The sequence below is a fragment of the Onthophagus taurus genome, chromosome 1 (assembly GCF_036711975.1).
Source record: "Onthophagus taurus isolate NC chromosome 1, IU_Otau_3.0, whole genome shotgun sequence".
In the NCBI taxonomy this organism is placed as follows: Eukaryota; Metazoa; Arthropoda; class Insecta; order Coleoptera; family Scarabaeidae; genus Onthophagus; species Onthophagus taurus.
This window is the reverse complement of record NC_091966.1, coordinates 35,972,031-35,995,426: the sequence shown is the minus strand read 5'-3', so window position 1 is coordinate 35,995,426 and position 23,396 is coordinate 35,972,031. Positions and strand designations below refer to the sequence as shown.

The 23,396-nt window shown below is 31.2% G+C and overlaps 4 protein-coding genes across 5 annotated transcripts; all 4 read right to left on the bottom strand.

The window, feature by feature from the left end:
* Positions 1–3,692: 3,692 nt before the first annotated feature.
* LOC111421137 (luciferin 4-monooxygenase-like) lies at positions 3,693–7,129 on the bottom strand. Its single transcript, XM_023054273.2, has 5 exons — positions 7,076–7,129; positions 6,885–7,021; positions 6,314–6,834; positions 4,334–4,778; positions 3,693–4,283 (listed from the first exon to the last, which is right to left on the bottom strand). The coding sequence occupies exons 1-5, from the start codon at positions 7,077–7,079 to the stop codon at positions 3,768–3,770; spliced, it is 1,623 nt and encodes a 540-aa protein (XP_022910041.2). The 5' UTR covers positions 7,080–7,129; the 3' UTR covers positions 3,693–3,767.
* Positions 7,130–11,388: 4,259 nt separating this feature from the next.
* Positions 11,389–13,792, bottom strand: LOC139432421 (luciferin 4-monooxygenase-like). 2 transcript variants are annotated; one of them, XM_071200945.1, is made up of 6 exons: positions 13,720–13,792; positions 13,508–13,598; positions 12,742–13,451; positions 12,489–12,648; positions 12,155–12,436; positions 11,389–12,109 (listed from the first exon to the last, which is right to left on the bottom strand). In XM_071200945.1, exons 3-6 carry the CDS (start codon positions 13,410–13,412, stop codon positions 11,600–11,602), a joined length of 1,623 nt encoding a protein of 540 aa, XP_071057046.1. In that variant the 5' UTR covers positions 13,413–13,451; positions 13,508–13,598; positions 13,720–13,792; the 3' UTR covers positions 11,389–11,599. The 2 variants fall into 2 exon arrangements, with proteins under 2 accessions (XP_071057046.1, XP_071057049.1); XM_071200948.1 differs by lacking the exons at positions 13,508–13,598; positions 13,720–13,792 and having other exon boundaries at positions 12,742–13,452.
* Positions 13,793–15,708: 1,916 nt separating this feature from the next.
* On the bottom strand, positions 15,709–17,590 carry LOC111421138 (luciferin 4-monooxygenase-like). The gene is made up of 4 exons (XM_023054274.2): positions 16,847–17,590; positions 16,631–16,790; positions 16,294–16,575; positions 15,709–16,238 (listed from the first exon to the last, which is right to left on the bottom strand). The coding sequence occupies exons 1-4, from the start codon at positions 17,515–17,517 to the stop codon at positions 15,726–15,728; spliced, it is 1,626 nt and encodes a 541-aa protein (XP_022910042.2). The 5' UTR covers positions 17,518–17,590; the 3' UTR covers positions 15,709–15,725.
* Positions 17,591–17,914: 324 nt separating this feature from the next.
* Positions 17,915–23,383, bottom strand: LOC111421046 (uncharacterized). Its single transcript, XM_023054156.2, has 2 exons — positions 21,799–23,383; positions 17,915–18,110 (listed from the first exon to the last, which is right to left on the bottom strand). Exons 1-2 carry the CDS (start codon positions 23,271–23,273, stop codon positions 17,945–17,947), a joined length of 1,641 nt encoding a protein of 546 aa, XP_022909924.1. The 5' UTR covers positions 23,274–23,383; the 3' UTR covers positions 17,915–17,944.
* Positions 23,384–23,396: the final 13 nt, after the last annotated feature.

Here is a 23,396-nt window from a genome sequence, read left to right as displayed (position 1 = left end):
CTCGCGTATACAAACAATGCAAAGATCTACAAGGTTTGAAGGTCTTTGAATTTGTTTTGACCATTTTTAGCTTTATTACATACACATAGTATGTACATATGTATTTTGACAATCATATAAGGTATTAGAAACATCTCGTACAACTAAATTTTGCCGGTAAGAAATCAATCATTAATTGTTAACAATTATGTATAAAAAGTTAATGATATTTAACAATTTTTAAGTTTGATATTATTTTTAGCAACAACTTTATATAGCTTTATATTTTGTTACTCAGTGCAGTATACACAATATTAAGTCGTAAGTAGACACATACACAATACAAAAATATTAAATGCTTCAAAACTTTGAATATCAAACACATTGTCATTTGTATCTTTAATGTCAGCATTAGGGAGATCCTGTTGATCTTATCTTGAAGAGTGCCTCAAATCTCTAATCCTTTGTAAAAACAGCGAGTTAAACGGTTTTTAGGAATTGTTGTAACATCGTTAGTTGGGATTGTGGAATTTAGCTTCTCTAAACTAAAAAATAACCAGGTTTCAGTATTGTCAGGTTGACTTTTTAAGAAGATAAGTTTGACCAAACGATTAAAATAACTTTTGAATGCCTCCATTTCCCTTCTTCACTCCACCCTTTAATCGGTAATCATTCGGCAGAAACTTTAGCCAATTTGCTTAATAAGTGTTTGGCTCTATCAAGGTCAAATCCATAGTCTTGAAGCCTCAGCTTTACGTGACTTGACTCTTCCTTGATATAGTAATTGCGAATGATACAACATAAATGATGCAAGATAGGCTTTAATTGATAACACGAAACAATGGAAGATTAAGAATTTTGAAGACTTTTCAATAAAAAATGAAAATTTTGTTTCATTGCTTCAAAAAACATTGCAACTAGATCCTGAACGTATTTCACTAATTTTAGCACTATGTTTCTTAAATCGTATGTTTCTACGAGAAACCACCGATTGACCAATGCTGCCATTGGACCTTACCACCAATAACTGCAACTACATAATTGGGACGATAACAATCTCTTTGATACATGGTAAGCTGGATTGTCTTTAATTGGAACATATTTGGAATGAGCAGGAATTGAGTCATGAAATTGAGTAAAATGCCCAACGATGATAATGGAGTTATGATACATACAGACAAAATGCGAAAAATAATCAAAACAAAATTATTCCATCAATATTTCATATTCCATATGTATAATGAGATGTTGTAAGATTTAATATCAGTAACAATATCACAATGTGTAATATATGAGCTGTGTTTATCATTTATTGTATTGAGATGAGATATGACGTGGATCTCTGTGATATTATTCGTAATATCTCAAGTGGTATGATGGGATAAAATTTAAAGCAAGGACGACATGGAGTGATATATGAGAGTATGAGGCATAGCATGAGTTATATTAAAAATTCATATTCCATGATTTTGGCTGTATTTTAATAACACATACTATTGATATACAATTGAGATGTATTATGATATAAGATTTGTTTTAAGATATGATATGAACAAGATGTGAATGTGAAATAATAAAGTTTGGTGTATAAGCTGTGTTAATTATTTATTATGATGAAGTGAGATATGATAGAAGACTCTGTGATATCTATTTTATAATGATGTGAAAAGAAAATTAGGTGTGATGTGAGACATCATACTTATATTACATCTTATGATATTAGATTAGACGTAATAATAATAACTGGCATGAGTAAAATTGGTATGATATAATATGATATTCAGTGTGATATGATGGGGTATTATGTAGAGTAAGGGTAATACGAAAAGTTATATGAGAATACGACGCATAACAAGTAGCTAATAAGTTAATGAAGTTTGAGTTGTGTTATGATAAGATATAATGTTACTTATGGTATGATTTATAGCAATAAAAAAAGAATTCAATCATTATACAGGGTGTATCTGAATGTCGTTCCCAAACTTCAGAGGGTGATTTTTTAGCAAATTTTAAGCAAAAATGTTTTTTTTTTTCTCGAGAACTATAAACACCAGAAAAATGAAATTTGGGGAATAAGTTTAGCTCATAATAAAGAATGTTTCTAGCTTATTTGTACTTTCAATAATTTCTCAAAAAAAATTAATTAACTACTTCTAATATTAGCTGTAGGGTTGTTAATCGAAAGTTGGAATGAAATTATAATGAAAAAATCAGGCAATAATCAAAATTATGCAGGCCCTCAGGTATTTGTTGAAGAAAATTTGTAGTTGATCAAACAGTATATCTCCTCCATATTTGATCATCTCGAGTTTTCCAGTTTTTCAGCATTCCGGCTGTGGTTCTTTTTCTTCTTCGTGAAAGACCGTTTAGTTGTGTTTTCTTCCACTTGCTTATTTGTTTCTTCGTCTATGTCTTCTTTGTCATTTTGATTGTCATTTTCTATATTCTATGCTTTTCTTTTCTAAGTAGCAGTAAAATAGTAAGTAGTAGTAAACCATGGTTTTATGTTCGGTTTTCTGTTGTTGGCAGACTTTCTTGTTCCCATTACGTCTTGTCTCTCTTGTCTCTCAGGTTGCTAGTATTTTGTAGTCAGTTTAACATAACAACTTTATGTTAAAAACCAACCCAACTCACATCACAAAATATATGAATTTTAGCTTGTCATAACTATTCCAAACCACTTCCATCGTTTACAAGAATATCTTTACTATGATATTCCATGATACATTGCTTCAAGATTTGTTTTACTTTAACTTTATTTCGCATTGATCGTTCTGCTCAACATGATTAGACCAATTAGCTAACTAAGAGTATCAGAAAATATCATCAAGTTGAATTTTAATAAAATACGTCTATTATAGCCAACTAATCTTTATCATTTAGAGCCATTAGAATCACCAGATCACTTTTTACTGCTTTGCTCAATCTATACAAATATCAAAAATAACTTTATACCGAGCTACGTTTCCATCAAGTATCTCACAGCTATGAGATAAACATGATAAAAATATGTACATTTAATTACTTAATGATAATTATAAATAGAATTATTTTTCATGACACTTTACGCATGTTGACTTCATTTGTGCGCACACTGTTGAAAGTGGTATAGACGAATGTTATCTAAATGTGTCATAATAAGATTAAAAAATCTAATTAAGAGATGAGAGCTGAAAGATCTTTAGGAAATATTCCAGATAATTACCTGGGAATTAATGATTTAACTATTATATGGGGTGCGTATCAGTTCTGAGTTTGTACCCAAAAGGGAACAAATTTTCAAAATTTCGAAAATAATTTAAATCTTTTCATTTCATTTTTCTTGATTATATTAATATATTTGTGATGATTAATACTTTCATAAAATTCTTTAAACAAGTTCTGTATCAACATATTTGATCATTAAGTCTTATCTAATTGTACGATTTTATTTGCGCAGAAAAAAATTACGAACACATTAACCATGTTATTGAACCGAAAATTTCGAAATAACTTTTTCATTTTAACGCGAAAAAAAAAAAGAAACACGTGCAGGCTGATCTTTACTCAAACGTATAATTTATGATTTAATTTGTAATTTAATTTGATTATATAGCTATAAAATAGCTGCGTAACACGACTTTTTCATACTGAATAAATTAAGAAAAAAAGTTTACAATTTTATTAATCTTAAGGAAACGATTTTTGGTTAATATATTACCCAAACAACAAAGTTCTGTTTGATATAAAATATAATTATGTAAAATTTGAATTTGTTAACAATTTCCAAAAATTTCAATCAATTAATTTTATAAATTTCGTTCCAAAATTTGTTTTCTAATTAAATTTCTTGGAATTTTTCCTGATGGCGTTTTCGGAAAACCTTTAACAATCCTCAATCCACCTCTTAATTGTTCCCTTTCTAAAACCCTTTCGTTAATAAACTTAGCTAATTCTTCTTCGTTAACATGTAAATATTTCTCCTTTAAAACTATCAAAGCCATTGGGAGATCGCCGTCTAATGGGTGAGGTTTTCCAACAACCACAGCTTCTTTAACAGCGGGATGTTGATAAATGATTCTTTCCACTGAAGCTGGTACGATGTGCCAAGATTTATATTTAAACATGTCTTTTAGCCGATCAGAAACGTATAAAATGTTGTTTTCATCAAAATAACCTATATCGCCGGTTTTTACAAATCCTTCATAATCGAACGCGTTTTTGGAATCGATTTTGTGATATTTGGTAAAAAGGAAATTGCTAAAAACTCTGATTTCACCACTTTGGTTAGGACCTAAAATTTCTTCAGTATCTGGATTTACAATCTAAAAAAACTTTATTTATCAATCGTAAATTGAAGTATATTTTGGATTACTTTTATGGTGACTCCTGGTGTTGGTGTTCCACAACTTCCCGGATATAATCCATACAAATAAGAATGATCTTTAGGAAAAATAGCAGTTAATCCACCAGATTCAGTTAATCCATATCCCGGAGTTATTTCGGTACCCGGTAAGAATTTCCGACATTTTTCAAGATGATCGTATGAAATTGGAGAACCACCTGTGACTATTAATTCAAACGAAGACAGATCGTATTTGTTACAAATTTCTTCGTTCATTTCATAAACGATGTTTGTTCCGAACAGTGCAAATGTTATTTTATAATCTTCAACTGCTTTTAATATTTCATCCATGCTAGAATTTGGCAAAATAACTTTTTTACCTCCTTTGATAATGGTGAGAAGGGTTACCCATAATGCTGATATCCAGTAAAATGATGTTAAGTGAATTGATATGTTACCATAAAAACCAATTTGGCTAAAAATGTAAATGTAAAATAATATAAGGGTAAACTTACTAAAATATAAATTCAACTTTCTCGCATACATTACAATTCATTTTATATCTCAGGAATGAAAGCCGAGAGAGTAAAATGTTACTCTTTAATATCGATTTGAAATTTATTTTTCTACCAGAAAATGTTTTCAAGTTTTCCAAAAACATATACTAACGCAAGATTAAATAAAAGTTTACCTCATAAAACTGACATTTCTATTCGCTTATTGGGGTGGAGTTTAGTATTTATCATCTTTAATAAACTATATATATATTAGGCTTAAAGAAAAATAATTTTTGAATCGAAAAAGAAGAATAACTTATCTGCGTATCTACCTTCGTTCGTGAGATATTTAGCTCGAAATTCTTAGTTTTTACATAAAACCCCAATATTGACAGATTTAAAAGGGAATATCTCGAGAATGGACGCCAATGGGATAAAATGTTACTCTTCTTTATCGATTAAACATTTATTTTTCTGCTAGAAAAAAGTTTCCAAATTTTCCAAAAAATTATCCTGTCGAGTTAGAAGACGAAGAAATAGTACTTTACTCAATTAAACTGACAGTTCTATTCGCTTGTTGGGGCCGAGTTTAGTATTTATCATTTTTCATAAAATATATATAAGTTAAGCTTACAGAAAAACAATTTTTGAATCGAAAACGAAGAATAACTTATCTGCGCATCTACCTTCGTTCGTGAGATATTTAGCTCGAAAATCTTAGTTTTTACATAAAACCCCAATATTGATAGATTTAAAAGGGAATATCTCGAGAATGGACGCCAATGGGATAAAATGTTACTCTTCTTTATCGATTAAAAATTTATTTTTCTACTACAAAAGGTTTCCAAATTTTCCAAAAAATTATCCTGTCGAGTTAGAAGACGAAGAAATAGAACTTTACTCAATTAAACTGACATTTCTATTGGCTTTTTCGAATGGTGTTGATTAATTATCATCAATAATGAAAAGCGTGTGAGTTAGTTGTATAGAAAAATGATTTATAAATTGAAAAATTAGTATAACTTATTTGCATATCCACCAGTTTTTCCTTCCAACCTTGAAAGTTTAAATTTTTTCAAGAAACGCCAGCTTTGATGATTTTAAAAGAGAATATCTCAAATATAAAAGCCATTAGGATGAAATGTTATTCTTTAGTTTCGATTATAAATCTGTTTTGCTACCAGAAAAACATTGTGTTATGTCAGAGATTTCAAATAAGAACGAAAATTAAGTTAATTATTGTCAATTGACCCAATGTTACAATGGAAGAGATTATCAATCAATTCAATATTTTATGCAGAAGCGAATAACATGACAACAATAAATTCCTTCGACGTTGTTAAAAAGTAACATGTTTTCACTATCATAATTATATTGTAAATATAGATTGAACAAAACTCCCAGCAATAATAATAACAGCATTAAAATATATCAATTAATTTTAAAACAAATTTTTAAAATATAGATATGCGAGAGAGTAAAAATTAATATAAAAAAATAAATGAAACAATACATTAAAGCTAAAACAGCTCCTAACAATCTTTCTCCAGATAAACAAATTCCTTTTGGCATTCCAGTTGTTCCACTACTAAATAAAATAAATGCTGTGTTATCTCGATTTTCTACACATGTTGGTCTAAAATATTTTTCATATGTATTAGGGCTTAAAAAATCTTCAAAAGAATTTGAATATGTATCTTTTCCCATAATAACAATTTCAGTTAAAAAATTAAATTCAGTTTTTGCTTCCTCAATCAACTTAAAAGATGTATTTTCCACAAATATCATTTTTGGATTGACCATATTTAATAAATACACAACATCTCGTTTTGATTGACTTGGATCTAATGTTGCAACAGATGCGTTTAATAATTGAGTAGCTAATATGGGAACGAAACAATCCATCGAGTTTCCACTGCACATAACAATCACATCGTTTTCTATAACACCGCGTTTTTTCATTTCTAAAGCACATCTTATCGAGCGTTTTAAAAGAACTCCGTAAGTTTCTGTTTCACCTGTTATAGCATTAACCTAAATTAAAAAATTAAAATTAAAGTAAAATGGGGAAAATAGAATTTTACCTGAAATATTTTATTTGAATGTTGTGTAAATTTGTTGAAGAGGTAACATCCTAATCCATCTTCGATAAACTCATCATGTTCCAATTTTGGACCGGAAATATAATTTCGTTCCCTTTTAGTAAAATTTTTTGTAGCTACTAAAGTAATAATAGATAATTAACAATAAAATTATTATAGTATTTACAACTTACTCATGATTGTTGAATTACAACATATAAATGAAAGTGAATGGCGTTATAAACAGTTTATTATCATTTATGATAACTCAAGTTCATGAAAAGGTTGTGTAAATGTTTTATTATTTTTCACAAAATTTGAGTGTATACTGTAATGGAAAATTTTAATGTTAGATTTGTTAATCATTCAAAATTAGTCGTTAAACAAAATTTTTATTAGAAACTATAAATGTTGTGTATATTCTAAATATTAACAGCTAATTAGATAATGATTTAGTTTATATTATTTTCGGTTTCTTTTGATAATTTTGCTTTATCTAAAAAAGCAAGAAACGGAAAGTTAGCAAGAACTCAGCAATTTGATTTTAAATCAGATTCATTAACAATTTTTTTTTGTGTGTAAACAAAGAGGATCATAATTTTTGCGATAAGACTTGTTTGATCTTAAAATAGATTCAAACATATTGTGTTTTCATCTCATCGTGTTTTGTGTTAAAATTATAAAAAAAAACGTTTTTTAATTATATCCAAGAATAATTTAACACACAGTGTTTGGTTCCAGATTTAATAAAATTAAATATTATTTTTATTGTGATCAATCAAGTACGATACAATAAACTATTATTTAGGATACATCAATCAAACTGCCCGGTCCCTGGAACGTTTTCATTCTCAATCGCCACTACATCATTACCTGTTGCATGTCTTCACATCATGATCTTCGAGGACACCTTCTTTATTTTCTTCCATTAGTATATCTGTTTGGGTAATCTCACTTCTTCCGTGCATAGCAGATGACCTTTCTTTTTAAACGTGCGTATGACAATTTCCGTTGCTGACATTGTGTTTCTAATGTCCTTATTTCGAATTCTCTCCAATTTGAATACTCATGCACTTTTACGTAAACAATACATCCACGCCAGCTGTCCGTTTATCCTTCTCTTTCATCATCCAAACCTCACAGCTATATGTCAATATACTCTTTCCAATAAGTTTCTTATTATTTCGATTGGAATTGGAGCTGCACTGTTCTGGTTTTTTTGATTTCTGCCTAGCCAATACCATTCTTGTCGATAATGGTGTCCAAGTTTTTAAAATGTTGTACTTGACGAATTTTATTTGCGTCGATCAAATGTTAAAGAAAATGTTAAAAAAATAGAAAAGTTGTAGCAAATTTTAATCTGAACAATATTGTTCTCTTGCACCTTTGCTCTTACAATTAGATGCGTCAATATCGACAAAAAACTAAAATATAAAAATTTGATGAATTTGTTGCTTTTTCGAGTTATTAAAGGTAACATTCGGGAATCGCAGCATATTATAAAAAAAGTTTTTAGAACAAAAGTTGTTGCAGATTTTAACCTAAACAATATTGCTCTCTTGCACTTTTGCTCTTAGGTGCGTCAATATCGAGAAAAATATGAACATTTGGTGAATTTGTTGCTTTTTCAAGTATTAAAGGTAACATTCGGGAATCGCAACATGTTATAAAAAAGTTTTTAGAACAAAAGTTGTAGCAAATTTTAATCTAAACAATATTGTTCTCTTACACTTTTGCTGTTAGATTCGTCAATATCGAGAAAAATACGAAAATATGAAAATTTGATAAATTTGTTGCTTTTTCAAATTATTAAAGATAACATTCGGGAATTAGAACATGCTATAAAAATTTTTTTAGAACAAAAGTTGTAGCAAATTTTAATCTAAACAATATTGTTCTCTTGCACTTTTGCTGTTAGATTCGTCAATATCGAGAAAAATACGAAAATATGAAAATTTGATGAATTTGTTCCTTTCTCGAGTTATTAAAGGTAACGTTCGGGAATCGGAGCATGTTATAAAAAAGTTTTTAGAACAAAAGTTGTAGCAAATTGCAATCTAAACAATATTGCTCTCTTGTAGTTTTGCTCTTATATGCGTCAATACCGAGAAAAATACGAAAATATGAAAATTTTATGAATTTGTTGCTTTTTCGAGTTATTCAAGATAACATTCGGGAATCGCAGCATGTTATAAAAAAGTCTTTAGAACAAAAGTTGTAGCAAATTTTATCCTAAACAATATTGTTCTTTTGCATTTTTGCTCTTAGATACGTCAACATCGAGAAAAATACAAATATATGAAAATTTGATATATTTGTTGGTTTTTCAAGTTATTAGAGGTAACACTCGGGAATTGGTGCATGGTATAAAAAAGTCTTTAGAATAAAAGGTATAGCAAATTACAATCTAAACAATATTGTTCTATTGCACTTTTGAACTTAGATGCGTCAATATCGAGAAAAATACGAAAATATGAAAATTTCATAAATTTATGCCGATTTCCAATCCCCATTTTGTATACTCTGTGTGCAGTATTTTTAACATAAACTCCGTGTTATATGTGTCCTGTACTATAATTCTTTGGCCGTCAGCGAAGTTTAAAGTGCATAAGTGTAGTTATACTATTTTATTGTAGCGCCTACATAAAGATTAAACATAACCTCATCTAGATTCATGAATTTTGTTCTTAGATTCAGAATGTATTCCAAAATGAAATAAAAATAAGTTAAAACGGCAAAATGTATTAAATAATAACCTCAGTAAAGTTGTGAGTAAATTCTGCTTTCTTCAAAAGTTAAGAAAAAAGAAAGGTTGGATATTTACTAAGTTTTCAAAAGCTCCTGGATATATTAATTGAGATGTGTTAGGGTTAACATACTTTCCATGGTTGTGGAGAGGGTTGTTCGTCTAATAACTCATCTAATATATAAATTTTTTTAGTTTTTGGCCCAAGTACTTAACCTCGCTAGTTATAAGTTCAGGAGTATTTTGGGTAATTAAGGCATCTTGTAGACAGTCTATGGGGTACACCATCGATAAGTTACACATTCGTGTATAAAGAACCATCTACATCTTCTTGGTGTTGACATAATTTCATTATAAACATGCATTAACGGCTATATTGTACCTAATGTATTCCAAAAACACTGCGATGCCATTTCAGAGATCATGTTGCTAATTGTTAAGATCGGCGGCTTCCTGCGTTGAGGAAAACGCAGAAATCGAAAAATTAGACGAGGAAGTCCTCATCGTCATAAACGATACTTAAAAAAAAACTCAATAATGCTAGAAAAAAATTATTGGAAATTGAGGATCGCAGTGAAAGTGAAGATAATCCTCAGAACGTCCAAAGTGAGAACCAATCAATTAGGATATTCTTAACCCGAATCATATCTCTATCGTCTATCGCCAACAAAAAGTTTTGGTTAATATTGTTTATTTTTAAGTAAAAATTGATAATAATAAATAGGAAAAACCGTAGTAAGCCACGGACGTCATCGACTACTCTTGACACCAATAATGCGATTAACAGGGCGAAACAAAGACTCTGAAGATTCTGTGGGGTAGCACAGGATTCCTCGATTTGCCTGGAAATCAAGAACATACTTTTTGACAACTATTAAATAGAAATACTACAGGATGAACACCTGTTGGGATACTCCGATTGCTTCAACACAAGGTTATAGCTGGTAGCCACGAAGAGAGACCGTTCTCTTTACGAGATGTAATTTCTAACCTCGGCGATGCTAAGATTTTTGTTGGAATGGCTACCAAGTACTTGGACAGGATCATCAATAACAAAGTTACTTTTGAAAAGTACATTTAGATGGTCAACAACAACTCCGCGAGTGTTGTGGCATAATTGAAATGCTCAATATCAGACATTGAGGGTGGATTGCATACAAGCAGAGCGGCATAGAGCTGAAAAGGCAGAAACTGCCAAAACTTGTACAAGTTGGCTGTCATAGACATACTTATGCTGGAAAGGAGAGTTTTAAAGCAATATGGGGGAGCAACCGTGTGGTCGTCTTTGAATTGGGAATTTTTTAAATCATTGAAATAGCGAATCATCGATGTATTAGTAACCAGGAACCAACAATAAACAACTAAACAAGGATTTTACTGGAAGAAATCGCATACCTATGAATATTGACTTACAAGCTTCATCACACCACCCCAAACATAACAGAAGCTGTCTATAATTCTCACTCTTTTCCAACGAGTCAGGAGACTATGCGGCATGGAAAATTTGAAAAATAAAAAACTACTTTTGAATGAATAGGTCAACACGCAGATGAAGCAACAGACAACATATACGTTATGTAGTGAGTCTGGTGGTCTCATTTCATTGTTTTAGGTGTGATGGAATGATTAGTCACCCGACTAAAGAAGGATATTAGCGTGGTGAAACATGGAACAGTCAATAACCCGAATTTATTGGAGAATGATATTTAACCTAAGAGGTATCAGGTAGGGATTCTTAATAATTTATCAATACAACGTTACCATATTTAAAACATTTATTATTAGTAGAACATAATAAAATAATCATAAAGATTTTGATAAACTATTGAAAAAGTTAGTTTATTTCATTACGTTACTCGAAATATAAATGAAATGATTTATATTTTTTTCAAGTAACTTACACAATTTACAGTTGTGTATACTTGGTTGCTTATTTCGTATATTCCTCGTTTTAAAACAATAATCAATAAATTTACTTGTTTATAAAGTTGTCTCTAATTTTTCTTTTCATTATTTTTCCAGACGGAGTTTTCGGCAACTCCTTCCAAACTTTAACTCCGGCTCTTAATTTCTCTCTATCCGAAACCCGTTCATTTACAAACTGAATAATTTCTTCTTCGTTAATGCCTTCGTAACCTTCCTTAAGAACTACAACGGCTAACGAGTGTGTTTCATCTAATGGATGTGGAACTCCGATTACCACACCTTCCTTAATAGCCGAATGTTTAAGAAGAACTTCTTCAATAGCAGCCGGGCTAACGTGCCAACCTTGAAATTTAAACGTTTCTTTTAATCGATCACTAACGTACAAACAGTTATCTTCATCGAAATATCCCAAATCTCCCGTTTTAAGATAACCGGCTTTATCGAAAATGGTTGTAGTATCCGCATTGTGATAACCGTTTAAATGCCAGTTGGTTTTTACACAAATTTCACCTTTTTGATTGATTCCAAGAAGTTTTTCAGTGTCTGGATCGGTGATCTAAAATAATAAAGTAATGAAGGAAAACATCACTATTTGTAGTACTTTTATAATAGTTCCGGGAATTGGTGGACCAACACACGAAAGTTTTTGCAAAGCAAAGGGATAAGTTTCTCTTGTAAAACTAGTTATGTATCCGGCTTCCGTTTGGCCATAAGACAACAAAACTAATGTTTTTGGGAGAAGTTTCCTACATTTTATGAGATGGTTTTCGGGAACTATTGAACCACCAATAAGTAAATACTCAAGATTGTTAAAATTTAAATCTTTTGTAATGGTTTCGTTTAATCCAATAGCAAAAGTATAAGATGTAAACGCTAAAGTAACCTGGAATGTAAAAATAAAGTATTTTTTGTTTTGTAAAATATTTTAGGATTACTTTATAATCGCTCATAGCTTTCGCAAAAATTCTTGTGTCCCTGGTTGGAATAACAACTTTCATTCCATCACTGATTAGTACTTTTGTCGTTACTAGTAATGCTGATCCCCAATAAAACGTAGATAAATGAGTTCCAATTTTAGCTTCAAAACCAAGTTGACTACAAAAACTTTATTGCTTTACTGCTGCATAATACCTGATGGTACTGAATTATTTCAAAAATTTTATATAAAATTGATTAATTATACTTTACCTGACACTCAAATTATTATTTAGACTAGAATAACCAGAATAAAGAATTCCTTTTGGCATTCCTGTAGTCCCACTGCTAAAAAACAGAAAACCCGGTTTCTTATAATCTTTCATAATCTTCGGTTTAAAATTGTCTTCCTCAATTTTAGGTTTTAAAAAGTATCCCAGACAATTCTTATCATCATCATGGGTCATAACAATAATTTCCATTTTTAAACCATTTATTTCTAAAGCATCCTTAATTAAATTTACAGATTCTTTTTCGATAAATCCCATTTTGGGTTTAGCTAAATTTAAAAGATAAGCAACTTCTTTAACGGATTGAGATGGATCGACACTGCACAAAATTGTGTTTATAAATTGAGTTGAAAAAACTGGAACAATCGCATCCAAAGTGTTTTGACTACAAAGAAGTACGACATCTTTTTCTGTTACTCCTCGATTCATCATTTCCAATGCCACTCTTTTACAGCGTTTTAATAAATTCCCGTACGTTTCACTTTCTCCGGTTAACCCATGGATTTGGAAGATTTTATCTTTATTTTTAATCATTTTTTCATACACGTAGTAACCGTACCCATTTTGTCCAATTTCTTCTTTCATCGGAATACCGTAAACTTTATTATTTCTTCTTAAAATTAAATCACTGTTTGGTTTTAGAGGATTATTCATTTTGTGTGATGTACTTGTCAACTACGTATTACTCTGCGACTGAGAAAAAAACCGTGTTTATGTCATGTCGAAAATAATATTCAAGAGCTGTTCACCTTTACCCTGAGAAAAGATTCAAGGATTTTCAATTCTTATCTACACGTATCTTTTCATATCGTTGACTATCTTTAAATACTCGCTCAGTGACTATAAAATTTAATTATACATAAAAACAAATGTATTATATAACGATCTATAATCACATTAATCACGTATTTATACAGATTTCGTCATAATTATTTTTTTTTTACCATGAAAGATTACTCACATGTTGATATCGAACTAAAGTACTACAAGAAAAGTTTTTTAACAACTTTTGTTTAAAGGAAAATTTTGATGTCAACTCATCGAACGTTTGCAAATTAATTGCGCGTATTTAAAAAATGAAAGTGCAAGTCACACTTATTTATTACAAGTCACTTAACTATCGTTATTAGTTATTGTTTCAACAGCAATCAATTAATACGATCATTTTTCCAAGCTATTTTTTTCACCAAAAAGTGTTTTTTAATATTAAAAATATGTTCGAAATTGGTCTTTAACCCTGTGCTATTAACCTTCACCGTCCCAAAATAATTAACTTTCATAACACCCTAAAACTGGGTCACTGAGGACCCAGTTTGTGATCAATGTCACCAAAAAAAGAAACACTTTGTTCATGGCTATTGGTGAATATTAGCATACAGTTAAATATTATTAAACGTAAGCTGGATAGTATATTTATCATATGAACAAAAATTATAAACTTAGTATTAGAAACTGAACATTACAAAAAAATCATTGTACATAAATCATTCTTCTTCTTCTTAACGTGCCACGTTGATTCCTGCGTAGGCGATCATCGCTTTTCCTATCAGATGGATCTATTATGTATAGCAATCTGTAATGATTGGAATGATCCACTGACGGATATTTCTTCTTAGCCACGATAATTTTTTTTTCTACCTATTCCTATTCCTACTCCACATAAAGACGTACTTTCTTTCATCTTGGCAATATTGCACCAGTGTCTGGAGATTAAACCTAAACATCTCTGGTTCCAAATCCACATTTTTGACTGGCTCCACTTGCTTCCTAAAATTTTTTCAAAGCCTTGTATGTAGAATTTAAATAAATCATTAATCATTTGTAAAATCATGACAAAAATCGTTTATATTTTGCTTTTTATAGTTTATCATTTTCATCGTTTACATTTATTGCAGTTTGTCATTTTGCCAGCATAGTTTCTTTTGCTACGATTAGGGCACACAAACCGTTTACAAACTTCACACTTATTGGTGTACTTTTTGTCTTTTTACAACAATGTTCTGGGTTTTGTAATAAAACATATTAAAGTCATTTCTTTATTAAACAAAAAATCTGAATAACACAACACTCATTTTTTCACACCTAGTAATTGATGTGGGATATTTTTACCAGTCTTTCTCAAGGCATCAACCAAACTAAGCTTTTTCTGCTTTTTTTACTAAAGATATGTTTGTGAAGAAGTTGTTAATCATAATGTTACGTCCACTTGTCATGCCAATACCGTGCTAAAGTCTTGACAAGTTTTTAACATTGATTTTTCTAGATATTTCTATCCAAATTTTTATCCCATCTTTTCCGGGTTTGCTAGATATAGTATAATCGAGGAAAAGACCGTCCTTTAAAGCTTACTGGTTAACATTTGTAATCTACAATTCTGAGTACCTATCTCATATATTTATCATTTTTCTTTCTCTTAGGCCTAGTACTAAGATTGAATAGAATATCTCTAATTATAGACAAAACTGTATTTCTACTAATTATTGCATGATAAATAGATCTGTACAATGTTTTGTTGGTAACTGACTATAAACTATGAGGATTATCTTTATTTTCTCTGAAACGATCAGTGAGAACAAGAATACAACAAGAATATTTTATGTCTTAGTGTAAGACACATCTTTGCTAAAAGCGGAGTCAAAGGGTTAATGGGTTGGTTGTGTATGAACGATGCAATTTAATGCGCAGCCTTATATTATAAGATCATCTCTTCAATATCTATTCCAGAAGTTATCATTCAACACACAAAATCTTCTTCATACCACTTTTTCTTAAACTTTAGGGTTTCCTTTTCTTATTGCTGGAACAAATTGCTTAGTTTGTTGGAGGCTTGGCAAACTCTACATAACATTGTGTAACTTTGTTTCTTTTTTATTGCAAATGAGCGGAGATGAGAGACTTTACCCCAAAGGTCTCTCTACTTGTACATAAAAGTTACTAAATAAAACATCAATTTTCAAATTTACTACTTTATTGTACCACTACAAACTTCTCTCTAATTATTCTCTTCATAATTTTTCCAGACGGAGCTTTTGGTAACTCGTTTAAAAATTTCACTCCGGATCTTAATTTCTCCCTATCCGAAACTCTTTCATTAACAAACTGAACAATTTCTTCTTCTCTAACGTCTTCACAACCTTCTTTAAGAACTACTACGGCTAAAGCATGAGTTTCATCTAACGGATGTGGAATACCGATGACAACTCCTTCTTTAATAGCCGAATGTTTAAGAAGAACTTCTTCAATTGCAGCCGGACTAACGTGCCAACCTTGAAATTTAAATGTTTCTTTTAATCGATCACTAACGTACAAACAGTTATCTTCATCGAAATATCCCAAATCTCCCGTTTTGAGATAACCGGATTTATCAAAAACGTTAGAACTATCCGCATTGTGATAACCGCTGAAATGCCAATTGGTTTTTATACAAATTTCACCCTTTTGGTTGATTCCAAGAGGTTCTTCAGTATCTGGATCGGCGATCTAAAATAGATTAATAATAAAATGATGAAGGAAAAATTATAAGAATTTTTAGCACCTTTATGATTGTTCCAGGAATTGGTTGACCAACACTTGAAAGTTTTTGCAAAGCAAAATGATAAGTTTCTTTTGTAAAACTGGAAATGTGTCCAGCTTCAGTTTGACCATAAGACACTAAAACTAGTGTTTTAGGGAGAAGTTTTCTGCATTTTATGAGGTGATTTTCGGGAACTATTGAACCACCAAGAACTAAGTACTCAAGATGATTAAAATTTAAATCATTTGTGATGGTTTCATTTAATCCAACTGCAAATGTATAAGATGTAAAAGCGAAAGTAACCTAGAATGCAAAATTAAAATCAATGATTGTTTTTATGAAAATATTTTAGAATTACTTTATAATCACTCATAGCTTTTGCAAAAACTCTTGTATCTCTAGTTGGAATAACAACCTTCATGCCGTCATTAAGTAGTACCATTGTTGTTAATACTAATGCTGATACCCAATAAAATGTGGATAAATGGCTTGCAACTTTAGCTTCAATACCGAAATGACTACAAAAAAAAAGTTCTTTCAAAAATTAATTAAAAATTAAATAATTATTTTCTACATAATACTCAAATTATTATTTAAAACTGCACATCCGGAATAAAGAATTCCTTTTGGCAATCCTGTAGTTCCACTGCTAAAAAACATAAAACCTGCTATTTTAGAATCTTTTATAACTTTCGGTTTAAAATCGTCTTCTCCAATTTTAGGTTTTAAAAAATATCCAAGAGAATTCTTATCATCATCATGAATCATAACAATAATTTCCATATTCAAACCATTTATTTCTAAAGCATCCTTTATTAAATTTACGGATTCTTTTTCGATAAATCCCATTTTGGGTTTAGCTAAATTTAAAAGATAAGCAACTTCTTTAACGGATTGAGATGGATCGACACTGCACAAAGTTGTATTTATAAATTGAGTTGAAAAAACTGGGACGATCGCATCTAAAGTGTTTTGACTACAAAGAAGTACGACGTCTTTTTCTGTTACCCCTCGATTTATCATTTCCAGTGCCACTCTTTTACACCGTGTTAACAAATTTCCGTAAGTTTCACTTTCTCCCGTTAACCCATCGATTTGAAAAATTTTATCTTTATTTTGAATCATTTTTTCATACACGAAATAACCGTAACTCTTTTGTCCAATTTCTTTTTTGAACGGAAATCCGTAAACTTCATTATTTTTTCTTAAAATTAAATTGTCGTTAGATTTTTTCGAGTTGTTCATGATGTTCGACGTAGTTGGTTAGCAAGTAGACTGACATTTTAAAAGATAATTTTAGCATTATTTATAGATCATTATATTATCTTTCTGATTTGGTAAAAATAAGTTACATAAATAAATCAAGGTCTTTTTTTATGCCTTAAATTATTGCGCTGGAAGAAAATATAGGTGTAATAAATTTGAGATAAAAAAAGCAGTCTTAATTCTCATTTGTTTGATATAAATTCCGAAATTAAATTTGCAAAAAGTTTTTGAACCAGAAATGAATCGCAATTTCTATTTCGCAATTAAAATTAGTTCGCAATTAAATAATTAATTGCAGAATAATTTGATAACGCATCGTTAACACGATTATAACCGAGTTGCTTCAATCACAGTTTTAACATAAAAATAACTATAATATTTTACATTAAATTTTTATTTATTAATTTTAATCATCAACATCTGCATGATAAAATGATTCCTCCCTGATAAGTTCAACCATAGATTCCTTCAATTTATATTTTTTGATCGTTCCCAATAATGTTTTTGGTAAACCAGTTTTAAAAATAATTTTAGTAGGAATTTTGTACTTTGGAAGAATTTCTGCTACCACCCTACAAAAAATAAAAAAATATATAAGAAAAATTAATATATATTATAGTTAATGAATATTTGTGTATCAAAAAAATTTAGAGCGTTTTCGATTCACTGCTTAAATTTTATTTTAAATCCACTTATGGCGAAATTGTGAAAAAAGAAAAATAAAAAGTGTGCAAAATCAGTTGTTCTTGATCGAATAAAGCAGATGATCCCAATTCGATAGCTGCCATTACTATATCAAACGAGCTTTACAATATTAATTTATGTCTTTCAGCGCACTTGACTATTATTATGACTTTCAAGACTTAGTAAATATCAGGGTATGGGCATGTAAAGACTTCACAAAGCTCGTAGTTGATGTTAACGATTAAATTAATTCAATTAGAGTTAAATAATTTGTCATATATATTTCGTTCATCCTTAATGTGGCACGCTTTCATATTCAGTTTATTACGTAACTTCAACTGGTGACTCGAGATAACTACTTTATAGCTTTAGTTTCGATGAATACACCACTTCAACGAGCATGCTGCACATCTTGCATGTGCAAGTGATTGATTTTAATAGTTTTGCACTTACCGATTTTGAAAACTTTTTAAAGGTAAATTGTAATATTATTATTAACTTCTTTTGAAAATACACAGTTGAAGTTACAGCAATATCCAGCTCGTGAAAAACATTGAAAATTCTGTTATAGCAACTTTCACTATATAAGTGAGAAAAGTCGACCTCGCTCTGTCACCTTGTTTCCGTCTAATTCTTCTTTGAAAACATTCGTGGTCTGTATGAGAGCAGCATCTTCTTTAGCTGTAAATGTTCTTGCAGGCATTTTCTTCCAAAACAAACTTGTTCTATCAACATTAAAAATCTGGTCAGGTGTGTAGCCATCCTCTCTAATAATTTTTTCTAGACGGGCAACTAATTTTGCTGCTTTCAGTATCTGCAGCTAACGTATAAGCATCCAACTCAAATATACCGTTGATAGATCGCAACATTTCTTTTGATGCCTGGCATGAAAATGCAAAATCATATATTTTGCAAGATTTGGGACTTTAATAAGCGAGAGGCAATCTTTAGCGTGGTATTTTCCATCTATTTTTGTTAATCTGGTACTAAGAAATAATACAATTATTAACCCAGATTCCTGGTAGAGTACCGCCGTTATGTCGTCTTTTACTGTCATCAGTTTGTCAGCTTATTGGTTTGAAATCAGTCAGCATATCGGTATCAGCGGAAACAAAGCTCTGCAAACAATTCCTATAGTTATGTAGTTGCAAATATTTGAAGGTTTGCTGGAGATGTTATAAGTGTTGTTGGTCATCACTGCAGAATATAGACTAAGGCTAATTGACCTTAGTTCGGGGTGTTTTCCTCAATTATCAGATGAAACTGATAGCTAGCTCTATTAGATGTTCTGAATGTTGTGAGGAAATGTCATTGTTTTGCCATCGGAACCTGCCAGCAACCAGAATGAAGATATAGATTTGTGAAAGCATATGTTTATTCAATTCTTTTGTATGGGACTGAATCTTGCACGATGAGAGTCACTCGATGTGACGACTAGAAGCCTTTGAAATATGGGTAACGTGCAGAATGCTTAAAGTATTGACTAGTATTAACTATCATGGACGGAACACATTACCAATAAAACGGTACTAAGAAGAATGAATGTAGATAGAGAAATTCTTACAATTATCAAGAGACGAAAGACAAGCTACCTGGATCACATTAAAAGAGGCAGTAGATACGAATTTCTAAGCCTTATAATGGAAGGGAAAGTTGAGGGGTAGAAGAGATCAGGGCAGGAGACAGTGTTCGTGTGTAAAGAACGTGAGGGATTGGCACTTTAAGAAGAAGATATCATAAGTATATGATGCTTATAATAAACTAATAAAAAGGAAGAAGCAAACACAGCTTTATAAGACGAAGAAGATTTATTTAGTTATTTCTCCTATAGAGCATTACATCCGATGGTATATTGTTGAAATAAGCGACACAACCAGATAGCCCATAATCGTACACTGCAAAAACTGTGCTAACTAAAAGTGTCTTCTGGTTGTGATACTCTGTGATACTCTAAAAACTCTATTTTGATACTCTGGGTGTTGACCGTGATACGAAGAAAATTGTTGTAATTGAATGCTGATCGTTGGGGTCATGTAAAAATTACTGAATTGTTTTGGATTGTTCAATGGTCTGGCTGTTCAAAAAATACTTCGATAAAATTTTCTGTAGAGTTTCATTCAGTGTAATTATTGCTTCAATGTCAACGACAGATTGCTTGACTTGATTTTGAAAAATTTGTTAGGCTTTACGATGATGGACAATGTCCTTTGTGCGTTAACACACTTGCATAATAAATATCCTTCTTGCAGTTTTTAGACAGTGGTCAGGTGATTTTTCCCGGAATGGAAATTTTGTAAGATAATTGGTCATTCTTGTCTATCTTTAATGATGTTAACGTTGTGAGCAGATTCTACGAGTAGTAGTTATTGCTGCCCGTAAGATTAGAATGTTAAATTGTTGTTTGACAATATCACGTGAAGGCAAAGAACACTATGAGTAAGGGTACTTCAAGGATTACAACGCACTGATACAATGAATACATTCTTATCGTGATTATGTCACCATTCAAAGCCTCATTGATACAGATTCCGAGGTTTCTTTCATTTCCAAGACCTTGTGACAATATCTTCGAATTCCAGGAATATTGGCGAATTCTTATTTAAGGAAATGGCTCAAAACGTACGAATAGTTCGGACCTTTTTCTTAATTATAAAGAATTGAACTTGTTGAGAACTTATCTTCATGAATTTGATCTCACATAAGATTACTAGGAAAAGTGGATTGTACTTTGCAGAGTTCTTGATCTGCCTTGCAGCGTTCATCTTAAGCATAGTTGTTCATTCTCATTTTTGCAATAACAAATCTGATAAATATAGTACCCTTGACACTTTGATAATCAGTTATTACGGGTATTTCTACCCACAGGTATCCTATGCCATTCTATGTTGAGGTTACTCTGCTTACTCTGCCCAGACTATTCGAATGCAAAGGAGATGCTTGAGAGTTATCACTGGTTTGCGCTTTGTCAAATGCTGCAGAACCAAATTCTCTGAATTGAATATTCTGACTGTTCTGTATAATTATATATTCTGACTGCCAAGCTGTTCAATGTGCTGCGCGTGCGTATCGGGGCCCTTGATGCTAAGCAGTTTAAAACCTTGGATTTAAAAGGTTCTATAACATTAATGGATATCTGATAAACAATTTTGAAGACTTGGAAAGCTTGCCGATGGCATTACCATAGTTAGTAATCGTGCGCTTTTTGTTGTAACATCTTGCAACTTTTATTTTTTACTTGCTGTAGATAGTCAGCTCCTAATTGTATTGTATTTTTATGATGCTTTTCTTTTTTAGCCTAGATTTTCGTATGAAATCCGTACTTTTTGCTGTAGTTTTAAAACATAATAACAACACAATAAAGAAAATTTATCTATCTATTGACGATATTTATGGCTGATTTCAAGAAGGGGACACATCCGCTATGTGTTACTTTCCATACAACCACATTAAAGCAAAAGTATATACTTTAACTTAGAAACCGTAATGAATCAAAACGGTTAACAAATTTAATAACAAAGTTGTTTATAGAGTTTAGTTTTACTAACTTAAGAATAATATAATTAAAAATTCACATACTTTAAAATAGATGCTTGAGAAACATCTCTTCCCTCCTTTCTCACTACGCACGCGATTAAATCGCCATCTTCATTTTCAAAAGCAGCAACTTCTTCAATATCGGGATGTATTAAGATGGCATTATCAACTTCGGCCGTTGAAAAAACATTATCTTCTCTTATAATTTCATCGCTACACCTTCCCCGAATATATAAAAACCCATCAGAATCGATTTTTGCTAAATCTCCGGTTATAAAATATCCTTTGCTTATCGGTTTTGTCGGAACGTGATTGTTGTAATAACTTAACATTAAACAAGGCGATCTGACGTGGAGTTCGCCCCATCCGGGTGGTGCAACCCCATTTTGGGGTGGTAAAATTTTAACACTAACTCCCGGCATTAATTGGCCGATTGAATTGAGTTTATCGTGGTGTTGTAAATATGTTTGTTGGGTTGCGTATGCGACCATTCCGGATTCAACGGTACCATAATCGATTGCTACCGTTAAGGTTCGAAAACTTCGTACAACTCGAACGTAGTTTTTAGTCAATATTGCGTTTGTAAGGAAGATCATTTTTAAGTTGGATAAATCGAAGTCACCGACGGCCGTGTTTTTGCAAATTCGAATCGCTAAATCGGAATCAATATATAAAACTTCCACCCTTAGATCGTGTAAAACTTTTAAAATTGCCCGTTCAGTTATTGAACCTAATATAACATGCTTCGCCGGCGAATCAAAACAAATACACATAACAAGAATCATTGTGATGTTATTCATTGGGAATGTTGAAACGACTTTCTCACTTTTTTTAAAAGCCCAATCTAACATAGACATATATCTCATTGCGATGGCGTAATGACTGATTGCAACCATTTTTTGATCGCTTTCGGTTCCTTGGGTGTAAGAAATGAAAGCTACTGTCGATTTTGGATTGAGAATTGTGGCAGCTTTAAAGCTTGGATCATCTGGGTTTTCTAAACATTTATCGAAACTGATAAAATCTCTGCTATCGGATTCAAAGGTGTAAATGGGACAATTAATTCGTTCCTCTTTTAAAATTGGCATTAATAATCTCGAACAGCGACTTCCGCAAAATGCAAATTTTGGTTGCAGAATTATAACTAATTGTTTTAATTCTTCGTGAGGATGATCTGAATGTACGGGTGCCACTATTGCGCCAACAAAAAGACACCCTAAAACGCATACTATTAAATCCATGTGAACTTTACTTGCGACTATAACCACGTCATTTTGACCAACACCATTTTTTATTAATTCTTTGGCAACTTTTATAGCCCGCATTTTTACTGAATTTTTAGTTTCTGTCGCTCCAGTTGATGAGTCCACACAATGAATTTGATCTTTATACTTTTCCAGGGATTCATAAAATCTTGTACCAAGACCTGTTGTTATTTCTGGTATTGTTAAAGGTGGCCCACTTGCGGATGTTATTGTTGGAAGACTTTCTAATTTATTAGCCGGTTCGGCTGCCATTTTCACATTAAATTAAGAAAGGATATTTATAACTGAAGATTTTACATTTTAGGAGGAAATGTTTAAGTGACAGTATTGACATTAAAGAAGTCTGAGGTGACAGACTTGTTTTATAGTGGCGGG

Coding starts and splice junctions, on each gene's coding strand:
- LOC111421046 (XM_023054156.2), bottom strand. CDS start 23,273: ATGGCAGCCGAACCGGCTAATAAATTAGAAAGTCTTCCAACAATAACA. Junction 18,111..21,798: donor TCTCAAGCATCTATTTTAAA/GTATGTGAATTT, acceptor TATTTTTTGTAG/GGTGGTAGCAGAAATTCTTC.
- LOC139432421 (XM_071200945.1), bottom strand. CDS start 13,412: ATGAATAATCCTCTAAAACCAAACAGTGATTTAATTTTAAGAAGAAAT. Junction 12,649..12,741: donor AATAATAATTTGAGTGTCAG/GTAAAGTATAAT, acceptor AAGTTTTTGTAG/TCAACTTGGTTTTGAAGCTA. Junction 12,437..12,488: donor AAGCTATGAGCGATTATAAA/GTAATCCTAAAA, acceptor TTTACATTCCAG/GTTACTTTAGCGTTTACATC.
- LOC111421138 (XM_023054274.2), bottom strand. CDS start 17,517: ATGAACAACTCGAAAAAATCTAACGACAATTTAATTTTAAGAAAAAAT. Junction 16,791..16,846: donor AATAATAATTTGAGTATTAT/GTAGAAAATAAT, acceptor TTTTTTTTGTAG/TCATTTCGGTATTGAAGCTA. Junction 16,239..16,293: donor TTCCTGGAACAATCATAAAG/GTGCTAAAAATT, acceptor AATCTATTTTAG/ATCGCCGATCCAGATACTGA.
- LOC111421137 (XM_023054273.2), bottom strand. Junction 6,835..6,884: donor ATTCAAATAAAATATTTCAG/GTAAAATTCTAT, acceptor TTTTTAATTTAG/GTTAATGCTATAACAGGTGA. Junction 4,284..4,333: donor CACCAGGAGTCACCATAAAA/GTAATCCAAAAT, acceptor AAGTTTTTTTAG/ATTGTAAATCCAGATACTGA.